The sequence below is a fragment of the Falco naumanni genome, chromosome 4, assembly GCF_017639655.2.
Source record: "Falco naumanni isolate bFalNau1 chromosome 4, bFalNau1.pat, whole genome shotgun sequence".
Taxonomy (NCBI): Eukaryota; Metazoa; Chordata; class Aves; order Falconiformes; family Falconidae; genus Falco; species Falco naumanni.
In genome coordinates this window covers 42,038,125-42,052,842 of record NC_054057.1, presented here as the reverse complement: position 1 = coordinate 42,052,842, position 14,718 = coordinate 42,038,125, and the positions used below count along the sequence as shown (strand labels likewise).

At 36.5% G+C, this 14,718-nt stretch overlaps 1 protein-coding gene across 6 annotated transcripts in view; it reads left to right on the top strand.

Annotated features, from left to right (window-relative positions):
* Positions 1 to 14,718, top strand: part of NEBL (nebulette) — a 269,278-nt gene that overhangs the window by 160,674 nt on the left and 93,886 nt on the right. For 3 of the 6 annotated variants that reach the window (XM_040591574.1, XM_040591579.1, XM_040591577.1), the window contains exons 1-2: positions 12,443 to 12,508; positions 12,605 to 12,676. The exons of 2 other annotated variants lie outside the window; for them this stretch is intronic. In XM_040591574.1, the coding sequence (XP_040447508.1) occupies positions 12,443 to 12,508; positions 12,605 to 12,676 (138 nt within the window). Of the gene's footprint in view, positions 1 to 11,597; positions 11,686 to 12,442; positions 12,509 to 12,604; positions 12,677 to 14,718 lie in introns of those variants that run through there. One more of the 6 variants, XM_040591575.1, reaches the window with a different exon arrangement.

Genomic DNA, 14,718 nt, shown 5'->3' with positions numbered 1-14,718 from the left:
GTAAAAGAAGTCAGGTAATGTTAAACCGAGTATTGAATTTGTAAACATTAATATTAATACTTCCTTTGCATTGTACAAGTAAATATTCATGCATTTGACTAAAATATAGATACTGAAGCACAGAAAACAACCAGGCAGTTGTTTCTTCAAATGTAATAATGCAGATACATAGCCAATTATGCTGTTTTACATTGCTTGAGAATAGTTATATAGTGTGTGGAGCACCTGTAATGTTTTCTACTGTTTATGGCTTCTACCATTTTCATACATGAGAAGTGTATATGGCAGAGAATTTCACATGTATTTGGTTTTAAACATAATTCTGATTTGACAAAACTGGACCCTTAGGGATTACTTGTGTGGTCCTTATTGATGGAAAGATAAAGGTTATCTACATGGGATGACAAGTGCTGCTGGTGTTTTTTTAGAGCAGAGAGCATGTTTACTTTTAAACACTGCTTCCTTTCTGATGTGGCTACAATACAAGGGATGAGTAGTGGATTAAAGCACATCATTAATTTGAGTCTCCAGCAGAATGAATTATAATTGGTAGTGGACAGAAAAATCTATGAGGAGTGTCCATATTCTTGCATTGTCTGCAAGTCATTTTACACTAGAAGAAACAAATGACATCAGAAATTCTTTTCAAATGAAAGCAAAGCAGCGAAGACTGATAGACTTGAGCAGGAAGTAGAGGCACACCAAATTTTATGTAACAAAACTTGATTTTGATTAAATTGGACAAATTGCAAATTCATCTAGATTTCTATATATGGAGAAAATTCACTTATCTGCTTGTATAACTTGTATCTGTGCATCTATTAAATCATAACTGGGATAAAGATGACATTTTTTCAGTTAAAATGCAGATAGAAGCAGCCTTCAAAGAAAAAGCTAATTGAAGTTTAAGAAGTTAAATATTAATACTTTGACTCAAGATGAGACACAACATCTCATTCAGGGTCATTAAACCTCAGTGCAGACTTAAACCACTTAGTCATTTTCTCTGGTTTGCTTATCTTTTTTTTTATCTTATGATTTTGTATTTAAGTATTTAAGGATTTTTTTTTTTTTTTTACTTCTATGAGATTCAGGAGCTCTGTCCTTGAAGCAACCCTATGCTTCCTGAAAGTTGAGTCTTAGAAATTGGAGTGTCACTTCTGTAGACTTGGTCTTGACAGAATGGTAATTATTTATTCTCCATTTTAAGATTGCTAGCAGTTTCATGCAGGGTGGTTTCTGTTCTCCTGTTTGAAAGTGACTGACAACTTTCATATAAAAATTTAATTTGGCAAACAATTGCTTTTATTTTTTTAAATTATTATTTAGCAGAGTTCATGAGCACGTAACTTTTTTAAAATTTTAGTCTTGTGTTTTAACTTCAAATGCTGCTACTCTGATAAATGGTATCTCCATCTACCTCTATGTCATTATGAAGTTATCCAAATACTATTCAGAAAAGCTACTGGGGCTGATCCACTGGTCCATCATTGTAACAGTTTTGATACGAAAAATATTCTATCTGCAGTTATATCGTAAACTAAAGTCCGGTAATCTGTCTTCTTAAGAAGCTGAAGATTGTGGCATCCACAGAAGATTTGGATGCTGAGCTGAGATGTGCACAGAATATAATTTTCAAAACTGTCTCACAATGTGTGTAAGCAAAGAGCAGAATCTGCAGATCTGTTACAGCACTGTGCAGGTATTCAGCATCCTCCCAACAGTGTCCATTGCTTATAACCCATCAGAACCCCCCATGTGAAGTCTTTAGGTTGAATTTGGAGCCTGCCTGCCACTCTGCAACTGCAGCGTATGTGTTCCAAACATGCTCGCTCAGAAACTCAGCTGAGTGTTTAGAGAGTGGAAGGCTTATGACCTTTTTTTTCTGTTCGTTCAGTTGTGATGGCATTCCTCTAGGAAGTGGTAGCTGTTGCTTCCAGCCCAACAGGTATTTGAGCCCACAGTTGAGTGGCCTAATCCAGACTGTGATGGGGGTCCTGACAGGCATTTTGCTGCAGTTCATGGTGTAGACAAGAACAGAAGGTTCGTGGGCCAAAGAAGGGTCTCGGGAGGGAGCAGGGCTCTCTGGCTCAGTCCTCTGATTATCACACAGTAGGGGCAGGGTCGCTAGGTTCTGGGTGCTGCTCCAAAGGCTGTTTTTATGTTTAATGGTGGTGAAACAATAAGATTAATCTCATTATTAGGCTGAAAGCCAACGTAAGATTAACAGGACTTGCACGCTAATACTAATTTTTTACTTCAATTTGATTTTTAGCTGTAGAAAGTTCTAACATCTTAGAAAACCCCTGTGGGTAGCATTAGTCAAGTGCTGTGCTACACTGGATGTTAATATCCTAGGATTTAAATATAAGCTTGGGGAAGCTGAGTCTGACATATTTTGAATGTCTACACACAGAATATTATAGCTGTGTCTTCATCTTGCAAAGAGATCATTTAAAATTGTTAAAAGGAAGTGAAATGTGTAGTTACTTCTGGGACTGTAGAATAGCATCCATGTATGTAATATTAGGCACTTCCCACCCCCAGGGTTTGCAGTTTTGTATTACAGATTATCATTATTGCGTACACTTTTCTGATGAGATTGAAAAATTTCTTCAGCTGTAGTAAAGCTGCCAAAATACATTTAGCACAGACCTGAAGGCAAATGTAGCTCTTCCAGAGGCAGCCTCAGGCTTTGGAGTTTTTTTTTTTGCTGAAAGGCAGGCTCAGGCTTCCCATGAGATCATCAGGGAGATAAAAAGACTAAAAGCTCTTCAAAGCTAGGCCTTAGGCCCTAACATAAATTAATTCCCTGGTAATGGATTATGTATATATAAAAAAATAATAAATATTTACAGAAATGCAATGTAAATAGAACCTTACCCAACTAGACTTGAAATTCACTTTTTAATGTCACTTATTTTTTTGAACTCAACATAAAACCATCTTAATACAACTTTAATTTAGACTTCAGAAGGCAAGGAGAGAACATGGTATTTTCTCTCTCTTTCTATATGCCAGGTTTCAGAGAGGTTATCTTACTTGTTTCATGCCAAATAGTTACTACTGATAACTCAATAGACATTGAAATTAATTTGCAGAACAAGTAACTACACTGTTATTCTAACTATGCTGCATGTTAACCCAGTTGCTTCTAATTATAATTTAGTATAAGGTCCTAAATGAAAGACTGCTCTGTGTTCTGATCTCTTCCCAGTTTTTCCTTTCATATTTTTAAGCTATATTAACACAACAAAAAAAAAGAGATTTGTTTATCAAATAGTTTTTTTTCCTAGAACATTCTACTATCTTCAGTGCTGTAAATAGAGTATTAGAAGTTAAGAGTTAGTTTATGCTGAAAGTGACTTAACAGAAATGTCACTGAAAAAGAGCCAGGAAAAACCCTGCTGAGAAGTTTTGTGATATCAGCATTAAAACTGTAGGGCTGGGAGTCGAGAAATCTTGTTCATCATGGGCTTCCTTTGTTACTATGGAGATGCTGCTTTAACTTAATGGCCCCTTGTTCTTCACCTTGTAAAACAGAATTATAGGATGATCGTGTATTTTCAGGTACATAGCAAGGAGCAGTTCTGTAGAGTAGTTATTTATCCTGGTCTCAATTCTCTTTACAAAATTCCAGATGTGAAGGAGACTTAAGAGAGCTTGTTCCCCAAATCAAGTCTGCTGCACTCGCCCCTCTGTCCATAGCATGATTGTTAAGTAGCCATGGGTCAGCACTATGATCAGGAGCAGGTATTTTGATTAGGCTTAATCAGAGCTACCCATGGCTGTTCTTACTTAACCCTGACTCCAGCCTACTACTCAAATGCTTGAGGACAGGGAAAGGATTTGGGATTGCTCTGTGTCAGTATTCTCTATCAAAGGCTCTAGCCCCGTATTTACAGAATTCCTTAAAATTCTATCCACAAGAAGCTGTATGAATATCAAGTAACTATTTTTCTTTAACCTTGCTAACAGTAACAAGTGATCATGCCCAAAGATAGTATTTCTGGATCATTTGTAGTGTACAAGATATTGCTATATTATTCTTTTTACCTTCTTCCTCTCAGAGAGTACTTGCTGTATTACTTCACATGGTGCAGACATTAGCCTTCCTTGATTTGAAGAACTGTAATTCAGTATGCTTTAATGTGGTAATTTAGATGTACTGTGTTATATGAAGAGCACTGTAGGCTGAAATTTTTATTATTAATTTATGGGAACTGTTTTTTTCCTATAGTAAAATGTGAAAACCAAGATCTTAGTAAGTATTATGATGGTGCTTCATAGATTGAGAACTATGCTCACCTACTATTGAAATAACTGCAAGTTTAAGTTCCACTGATGTAATTGAATTTGTTTGTTTTCAAGGATAACCAGGTCCCAGGATTGACCATGAAGTAGCTGGAGCAAGAAATGCCAGTTTTGTGTCCACTACTGTTTTGAATAAAACAGCACAGACTAGGAGTAAGATGATGCTCTAACGCGAAGGCAAATTAGGGAACTGATAATGCAGAACTGCTTTATGCATTTTTTCTTATTTTTTTTGTGAATCATGGAGCAAAATGAAGCCAATTTAAAAATAAGATACTCCTGCTAAAACCTGCACTGTTTCTTTGGGAGATGCTAGATCAGCTTTTATTTGATCCATGCAAAAGAGATTTCTATGGGGGTAAAAAAAATTTAAGCTGAAATTTTGCAGCTAGAATATGGACCATGACTAAAGCAAAAGGTAAAGATTTATGTAGCTTTATTTAAAAGACTAAAAAAAATGACATAACGAACCATTTAAATCTGCTTCAGATACTCAGTTAAATCTTTTAAAAATATGATGTGCGTTTCTCTGAATATAAAAACATGTTACTAAATGCAAGTTGACATTTCTAAATTAGGTGCTTGCCACTTCATCAATGATATAAGCAGAAATGTATTTTTCTGTGGATGATGGAGGAAGATGTTTTTATCATCTTGTCAGTGTTGTCATGGAAACTTGTATATATCATTGTTAAACAGAGTGTACGTAAGGATCTGACATTCCTGTGACTTACTATTGGTAGCTGTTGTATTCTTTGTGTATATTCTTCAACACTGTAGTTAATGCTTAAGAACTTGTAAGTTGCTCTCCTGAATTGCAACCACGAACTCAATTACAGGATTAGGTTGTCCAGAGAACCCTCAGTGTAGGGTTCTTTGTTAGAAGGTTCTTTTCAATACAGAGTTATTAACAGTTGTATTTCCAAATCCATTGTAGCCTATTATAAGCACTTCAAAAATAATATTTACTCTATTCAAGTAGACTATTTTGACACAGCAGCTTTTCAGAAAGAGTGAGCTATCCATCAGTCATTATAAACTCTCAATCTTGAAAATTATGGATATATGAATGTGCATTTTATATGTTAAGTGCTTTGTCTTCTAATACACTGCTGAATTCATAGTACAGCTCTTGCATATTGTTGTCTTAACCTGTCGTGCATAGAACGGTAGGCTAAGAGAGAATCTTGACTATGACAATCCAGATTTAAACCCTCCTGGATACAAAGTATGTGTAGCTTGTTTTCTTGTTTAGATCTTATAATGGGAATAATTAACAAAGTAGAAAAAACAGGTGAACTAGTATTTTTTTTCCCCCAAATGAGAGCTATTTAAGAATCAGTAATTTTAAGCACAATAAGTTTATTGTATATTTTACATAATTAGGGGTTTATTTTTTTTGTGTCTGAAGATATTTCAAAATACACCTTCTCCAGCAATTATTTATGACTTGAAATTATTTGTCTTGATCAAAAAGTTACTTGAATAACTTTTCTGAAGTTATTGGAATTTTCTGAAGAGTATTCTGAAATTTAAAAGCTATGATTTTAAATAACTGTCAATGAAGAAGTTATTGTTTTAGTGTTAGCTGTCTGTAACAATTTAATGCAAATTTAACTTGCTTGAGAATCAGTAACATGAAATGTTCTAGAACACTAAAGTTATAAAGGTTTTTTTAAAGGTGTGTGTTACGGTGTTGTTCCCTCCAGAGAGATTATGACTGAAGTTACAGTATCAGGTCTATCAAAACACAAGAAGTGCAGAAATATGAAGAAGAAACTCAATTAAGCACAAGTAAACCAAACCACTGTGGGTTTAGTTTCTAGAAAAATGCCCTCATTAAGTAAGGGAGGGTTATAGTCTGGTGGATGTAATTACAAAGGAAATTAAGTTTGTGGGCAAGGCCCAATTTTCCCTTCCTGCTCCAGGAGATTCTGTCTGTTCAGGCAATTGAATTCGAAGTAATGCCACAACAAAGATTCCTAGCGAGTAAACATGCCCAGTCTATATGGCTAAGAAAATGAGTGCAAGGGTCTGTATATAAAGATAAATATATCTTTCAATTATTTCAGATTACAGTAAGCTGTATATGAATATAAAGTCACTGAAAAGAGGGAGATAGTATCTTTAGTTTTTTTAGGATTTATTGTTTATTACTGGCTTTATTTACAGTCATTGATAACTTTGGCTGTGATTTATAGCAAGGCAAAAAAATTTCCAAGTTCTTATTACAGAGTCCTGGCTCCTTCTTCCACAGGCTTTAGTTTTGTATAAAATGAAAATTCTGTAAATGGAAAACTGATCTATTATCTAGAGTTTTCTGCATTTGAGGAGTCTGAAGAGAAAAGCCATATTTTCCCTGATGAATCCTTCTGCTGCTGAATGTGGTTTTGCTTTTATGGATACCCCACACAGTAACCCAGTCAGCCGATAATTTCACTTTCTGGCCATCTTACCTAGAACAGCCTTGTGAAACCAGAGCCACAAGCTGCAGGGCAGAGGGGTGGCTTGGCTGCGTGCTGCTCTCCACTGGCTGCGGGGGACTGGCCTGCAGGTCTCTCAACGAGTGTAGCATCACGGCCCCTGTTTTGTAGGTAAAGGAATAAATATTTTGACTATTCATTGTCGTAATGGCACTAGTAAGAGGTGGGGAGTGCTGAAGAGCCTCAGCTGCTGTGCCGCAGAGCTGTTAGCTCTGGTGGATTCCCATCCCTAGCTGGACAGTTGAGTGAGGGGAAAGGGGCTTTATGCAATTGTCAAGAAACGGAGATGCCGCAGCTATGTCAGGTAGAGTGGGTTAAACAGTTACGATGCAGTCAAATGTAGCATCTCAGCTCCTGATGCATCAACTTGTGAAGAGAGCTGCAGGAGTGATAGATTTTTCCGGCTTCTGGTTAAGCTGAAAATACTAGGGGGTGGAAACACCAAATTCCTCCATTGTTGAGGATTTAATTTCTTGACAAATGAAAAATTGGGAAAAAACACCAGGTGAAACTGTATATCCCATTTAGGAAATACCATTTTTGAGGGTTCAAAACTATTGTGCAAATGTAGTAGGCAATTACGAATATTGTCAGAAAAGTGAAGCTGAGGTTTTGGGGTTTTTTTTAGAATTCATTATTATCTGGAAAAGCTTTATGCTAGTTTATTTCAATGTATTGTTGCTGATCACAGCTAAGGTTACATCGGCGTGGCACAATCTTGTGCCATGATAAATACTGCTGCCTTCTGAATGGGTTCATTTCTCAGGATAATTAGCTGTGTGGGAAGGTGTATTAACTCAGGCATTGTCATGCTAACATAGCTACACTGCTTCAGGTAGCTAGATTACTTTGGATATTGTTTTGTGAAACTGGTTGTACCATACAGGCATCTTAAATGTTCTGTCATCAAGATCCAGTTGAATTAGGCAAGGTCTCCCATGACTATGTGTTTGCAAAAAAAAGTCTCTATATATGTATTTATTAGGCATTGGTAATTCATTACATTTTCTGGGATTCACAAGTCAGTATCCTAACATCTCGTTTGTATTAGTCTTTAAAAATACCATTGCCGCTCTCTGCTGTACCGAAACCTTAAATAAAGTAAGTTCAATTGAATGAAGATCTTAGCTTAGAACCATGAGATATCTGCAGGTTCTGAAGTGCTTTTGATAAATGCAGTGTTAACGACCTGACAGATAACAAGCTTATGGGTAAGCTTTTTCTCTAAAGGGAGCCATCTCTTGTATTTCTTTTCTTAATGCTGATTGGAGTTTCATGTTCAGGAGAGGTCAAAATTGGCAGGCTGGGATCCTTCGCTTTCTTTTTGTTTGTGATTGTGGTGCTGATAGCCTAACTATGAACTTCCTTATGCAGGGCTGCTAATAACATCCAGTCTGATAGATGAATATTTCTAGAAATTAGAAGTAATTGAATCTCAGCACTTACAAATGCCTTGTGTGCTTCTGGAAAAGAGACTACCAGCTGTGACATCTTGTAATTGTACTTATTTCAGTGATGCATGTGTCTGTCCAGTGAGAATAGAAAATAACATTTTTGTTACAGGGATGATTGTGGGTTGATTTTTAACTCACTGGAAGCAGGGTAGTTAAGGCATTAAAACTCTGCCTCTGTTCTTACTAGGTTTTCAGTGCAGAATTGAAAGGAGTATATTTGTAATATGTGTATGCCTCTCACTATAATGCTATGCAGACTTTCCCACTGAAATACCATGGTCCTTAACTTGCAGCCTATGTTCCAAGTACCTCAGAGGACATCTGCATTAAATACATTTGAGATTTTGACATTTCTGGTACTTTTTCCTTGGACAAGCACAGTTTCTGCTGTTCTAAGTTCTTTCAGCTCAACAGTACATGGGGATATTGTAGATCTCAGAAAGCTTTTGGGGATTATGCTAAAAAAGTCCAGTGGTATTGTTTGTTCAGTAACAGGACTGGGCGCCACTGCTAAGCTGTTATGTATATCAGGGCCAAAATGGGATGAAGCCTTTTAACTTTCTGGGCTAACATCTCCCAATTGTATTTCTGAAAAGATTGATAAAGGGACAAGGAGATGGTGGGGATTTGGCCAGATGTGGATGCAGCTGTGTTCAATCAAGACAGGCAAGCTGCACAACTGTGTGCCGGAACCAGCTGCATGCTGGGCCAACTCATACTCATGGGGACTTGAGCTCCTTTATACCCCATGTTTCGTCCCCTTCTGCCTCCTCAGCAGATACGCATTTAGACCAAATACTTGAGTAATGTTCTGTGTCAAAAAATAGTACATTGACACAACTGAATGATGGCTGCAGGTGTGGGAAGACTCATCTGACTCCTTTCGTAGGAGAAATCATATAGTTTTCTTCTAGAAGTCTTGTCTTCTCTATCAAAAGTTCATATACAGTGAAAATTGTGTACTGCAAATACTGTGCTTCTGTGAACAATCTAGACCACATACAGTGATTTTGATTTTGCTGTAGCTTCTTCAAGAACAGAGCCTCATTCTTAAGGCTAGATTTGAACTGAGATGTGAAACATCCATGCAGGGTTGTTGGAAGCGGAAATGTGGAGCTATGCAGCATTCACTTAAAAAATTTGAATGAGTTCATACTAGATACTTCCCTGAAGAACCCATTTCTCCCCCTTGTGTGCATATTAAGATATCTATAATGCAATAATACATCCCAATTTTGCCATGCCCTGTATGCATACAAATACCGTGTAAACATAGCTTAGCAGTCCATTACAGTGTTTTCTTAAAAATCTGTAAAATTGGATTTTGAGTAATCTGTGCCGTTTCATGCTAGAACAAGTGACTACAGATTATTTCATTATATACAGTGGAAAATGGTTCAGAAGTATCAGTTTGGAGGTTTTGGTAAAAATGCAGGTTTTGCAGGTAAAATGTAATCTTTAATACAACATGCTTAACTGTTTTGGGAATGTAAAGCTCAGCGTTTTAGCTAGGTTTTTATTCAGATTAGATTTAGTATTTTTAGGGTAGTTTTAAAAATATTTGTAAACATACACAATTTGCAATGCCAAACGTGCCTGCTGATCCTAGATTATTTATTGCCTCTTATGGAAGTAACCTAAGCTTGCTCTTGACCTGCAGGCTGCTAATAGAATCCTAATGCACTTCTAAACTGTGCACCTCTTAAATGGACATAACAAGGTATTCTCTGAATTGTATCTGGATATATTTAATTTTCAGGCTTGCTTTATTGCACAGTGAATATTTTCTGACAGTATTCAGTGTTCTAAGGAGGGTGAAAAAAAGGAAGGCAGCTTTCAGTGTCATGTAGTCTCTCTCTGCATCTCTGCATGTTATGAAAAGAGTGCCATTTTGAATAACTTATATATGGTTAGTTATATGCTGTGGTATTTTTTTCCTTACTCCCTTTGCACTTAGTATTATATTTTTCTTTAATATGATGAGTTATAACAGCTGTCTTGCAATCCTTGCATTATAGAAGTTACATGGGACATAGCAAATTTGTGCCTGACCCAGGTCATGCAAAAATGGGAAAAAATGAATTGTATCAAAGCAGTTAAAGATCATAGAATAGCATATTTGAGTTGCAGGGGACCTACGCTGACCATCTAGTCCAATGGCCTGACCACTTCAGGTCTGATTGAAAGTGATCAAGCTACAGAGAAAGCAAATCTTTATTATGCAGAAACCATTGCAGGAAAACCACAACATATATATAAATTTTGGTATGTTCAGCTGCTGAAAAACTACCAGTTATAATGTAAGCTGTTAAAAAGCTGAACACCTCCTTTTCCCCCCCAAACCCAAACAGTTTTAACTATGTCATTTTGACCATATTTGCTTTCCAGTGCAAAAAATTGCAGCAGATTTCCCCCATATTTAGCAAGCTTTGCAGCTACTAATAGCTCTTTTCTACTCTGAAATATTTTTCAATGTCTCCGCTTAAAAAATTTATTAAACATATGAAGGAAAAGGAAATTAACTGTTCTTGAAGAATATAGCACTTGCAGTATTATCAAAAAAATCCCCAAATGCAGCCCTGGTGCTGCATTTCTATCAGATACTTCTGTAGCTACTCCTGTCTCCTTAACATGTGGTCCTTGAAATCATGCATGAGTCTGTTGTTTAGGGATATATTTGCTGTGGCCATAATCTTCAAAAAATGACCCATTACTGTGAATACTCATTTTAGAAGCTAAACCATTTGTTTATACCAGGAGCAAACATCCTGAGCTCCGAAAGTAGTGAGCATAAATTACAGGTAATTCTCACCTGTACAAACAAGACTTCTAGGTTTCAACCTGAACTTCAGCAGTGCCAATCCAAAACTGAACTTTAGGAGCTTATATTTGAAATAGAAGAATGGAAAACCTTGACGCTTTCTGTACTATTAATGTATAAAGAGTTCTGTCTCGTGATAATTGCAGACTAAAAGGAGTTTGTGCCTTTGTTCTCAATATTTTTTTTTTTTAATTCAGACCTTAACTAAGTCAGATGCTGTATTTTTCCTCTTCTTTGAAATGTTTCTTTTTGTAAAGAAACGTTTGTTTTTAAATAAGCTCCGAGGCCATTGTGTTTAGGCACAAGTACTTAAAATTCTTCAGAGAGTTTTTTGAGAGCGCACATTCTTTGTATCTTTGCCTGATTGCAAAGCCGTGTAGTGGTGAATCACTTTACTAGATGAAGTTCAAAATTGTGGCCTCTATAAAATGAGAAGTATACAAGCTACAGTTTGGAAAGAAAAATAATGTTAAAATGCTGATTACTCTTAACTGGTCCTGTAATACTTCCTTGCTTGTTTTACAGAAGCAAACACTGTGACACTATATCCATCAACATAAGGATATCTTTCAGTTTCATTGCAGCTGGAGTCAGTGACTTCATATTGAAAAAGGTTGGTTTTGAGATTACAAACCATGACAATTTTTAACAGTGAAGGAACATTCATATTTATGCAAATACATAGCCATGTATACTTGTAAGTATACAGACGTGTTTTTCTGTTGTATGCACAGGTTTAACCTGCATCTGACATGATGCAGAAAGCATTTAAGGAATTGTATGAGCTTTGTGAAAAAGGGGTATTACCTGAAAAATATGCTAGCAGTTACATTGCTGGGAAACAAGAATAGCATACTTTTTTAAATCAAAAAGCTGTGTTATTGGACCAACAAAATAAAAATTTTGTGATAACTGGTTTTGGAGTCATTGGTGTCTTGAATCTTTGAATTGTGCAGTTTTTCCATAAGTGTAGAGTCAGTATTCCCCTCTTAAGCCAGTTAATTCTACTAAATTACTTATGTTATGAATTAACTGCATCACAGTATTTTAATTAAGTGTGTTCATGGTCATTTTAAAAATAGTTGACTGGGGTAGGTCATTTAATTATATTTTATCTGTAAGAAGGCATTAGCTCTGCTGCAACTGATAGCTAGGCAGGCCATCTGCAATGCCTTTCAGTTCACTCACACTGAATTGTTCAGATAAAGACTGTCAAGGGCTGCCTAAATAAGGAAGGAGCCTTGGTAGAGTTAAGTGCAGTGGAGGGCACAAATGAAGCATTGATTCCAGGCATGCTGTAGGGTGTGAGCTGTTTCCTGCAGTGCTGAACCTTTTTAGGGTTTTCATTGTGTTTTCTGCAAAGTATTGAAATGAGAGTATCTGTCATTCAGGATCTCAGGGAGGATGAAAATGAGGATGGGGAAGAAGAAGAAAAGGTGAGTTAAACCCCAATAGCTTTGAAAAGTACTTATTTCCTTCTATTGTTACCCTTTTAGGACAGTAAACCTGGAATTATTACCTTACTTTTACAGGTCTTCCTCAAGCCTGTTATTGAGGACAGAAATATGGAACTGGCCCGAAAATGCAGTGAAATAATAAGTGATGTAAGTGATAGTGACTCTTTTTTTTTTTTTTTTTTTTGTTTGTTACTTCACATAACTGTTGTGTTATGATAGTGAATGTTACATTTGCATTTCTCTTTTCAAGTGGGTTTATATTCACGATACCTATTTTTTCCAGATATGTACAGTGCATCATGTGCCCATTCAAGACTCAAATATAAAAGCACAAAAATAATAGAAAAGCACAGCCTGCTCTGGTCCCTTAAATTACCAGCTGCAGAAAGATGAGCTTTTCAGAGCTCTTGGACAGTATGGAAGCATAGGTCCTAGGAAGGGGAATGTTCCAAAACTGGGTCTCATGCAGAAGGTGTCTCCCATGAGAACATCTTGGCTGACTTCATGAGGAATATGCAGTATTTTTTTCTAGTTATAGCCTAATCCTATGAAGTTTGATTGATTAGAGCAGAACTGGGTGCCAGTATGCATAGCCTTAAGGAGGGAGGATAAAAATAAAACAGATTAATTGGGTGTTATCTGTTGGTCTGTGCTGATAGGTACTCAAAACTGCATAGCATATTATTGTTGACTTACACTTACAGGACGAATCACTGAAATGCTTGAATGTCTTTAAAAATTATTTAGCTAGAAAATTCTTGACTTGCTTACTATAAATTTTTAACTGTTGATCAGATATAGACATTGTATAAACATCGTAGCTCAGATCCAAGTCATTTTAAATTGGACTAGATACAATTGCTTCAGTTTAACAGCATCAGATGTACCTTGGTGGGAATTTTATTTCTGTGGCCCTCTTGGAAAGTGTGTCTGAAGAGTAACTTTGACCCTTCATGTGAACGGGAGTAAAGAATGGTATTTCTCCTGCAAGGATGGTGGCTGGCAGCAGAGGAGACAATCACTGAGGAGAGAGTGACTTGCTTTAACAAGAAAACCAAAAAATGATGTCTGGCTTATGGTTGTGTTTTAATCTGATATTTAGATTTAGGATGTTGTTCAAGGCGAATGAGTATCTTAGTTTTAAGAGAACAGAACATACAGCATCTAAACTTTAGGTCGTAATTATTAGGGGTTATGTATCAGAAAAGAATAGGTAACTTAGAAAAACAGTATCTGGGATGTGTAGCTGTTACAGTGCTGGCGTGAAAGTATGACTTGACATGGTCAAAGTTTACTCTTTGTCCAGACACCGTCTGGTAATACTTTAATTTTCACAGAAAGAATACTCAAAATTGGGTAGATTTTTTAAGAGAAGCTGCAAGATGGCTCCCTTATAATCTCAAGCTACTTTAGGAAGTAGAGATTATTAATATTTTTACTGATGGTTGTCTACATGCTTTCTTTGGGAAAAGAATGGCATATGGTACAATAAATGCTTGTCAACTCATGTAAAGGGCAAAATGAAAATGGACCTGGAGCACTTATCTGTCCCAAAATACATTTATTGCTTCCATGCAACTGGTTTCTAAACATGATTGCTGCTCTTAAAGGCAAAAACTCCTTAAAAAATGCTGAAGAGATACTTTCTTTAATTGAAAAGAAATGTTTATTGTGCTGTGTACCCATTAGAAGTAATGTTGGCTGTGGCTGTTAATTAACTGATAAATGGAGTGGCTGTATTTTCTCTTGATTTTCTGCAGGGGCTTGGGAGCTAAGGTGAGTAAGTTAAGCCGTCTTTCTGAAGCCTGTAATGGTTCAGGGATGTGGGCTTTTGCTGAAAACTTGTGATCCATTTAGTCTGTTAGGTTTTCCTTGAGATATGTAAAGCGTAATGGCAAAGTGTCATTAATGCTTTCATGGCAGTAGTAATATGTAATGGTCCAGACCATTTAATTTCAAAGAAGGGACTGTGTTTATAAATGGCATCCAATTTTTGGCCCTTATTCTGCCTCTCCTGAAATCAGTAGGTGTTTCTTCATTGGCTTGAATGGGATATGTATGTATGGGGGGTGAATTTGGTTTCCCAGAATTTCTTGCTATAACTGGAATTTATTATGACCAGTGAAGTCCTTTGTGCTGTGGGGCTAAGTTCCTCACCATGCACACTTCATTGTGGAGGCCAGTAAACT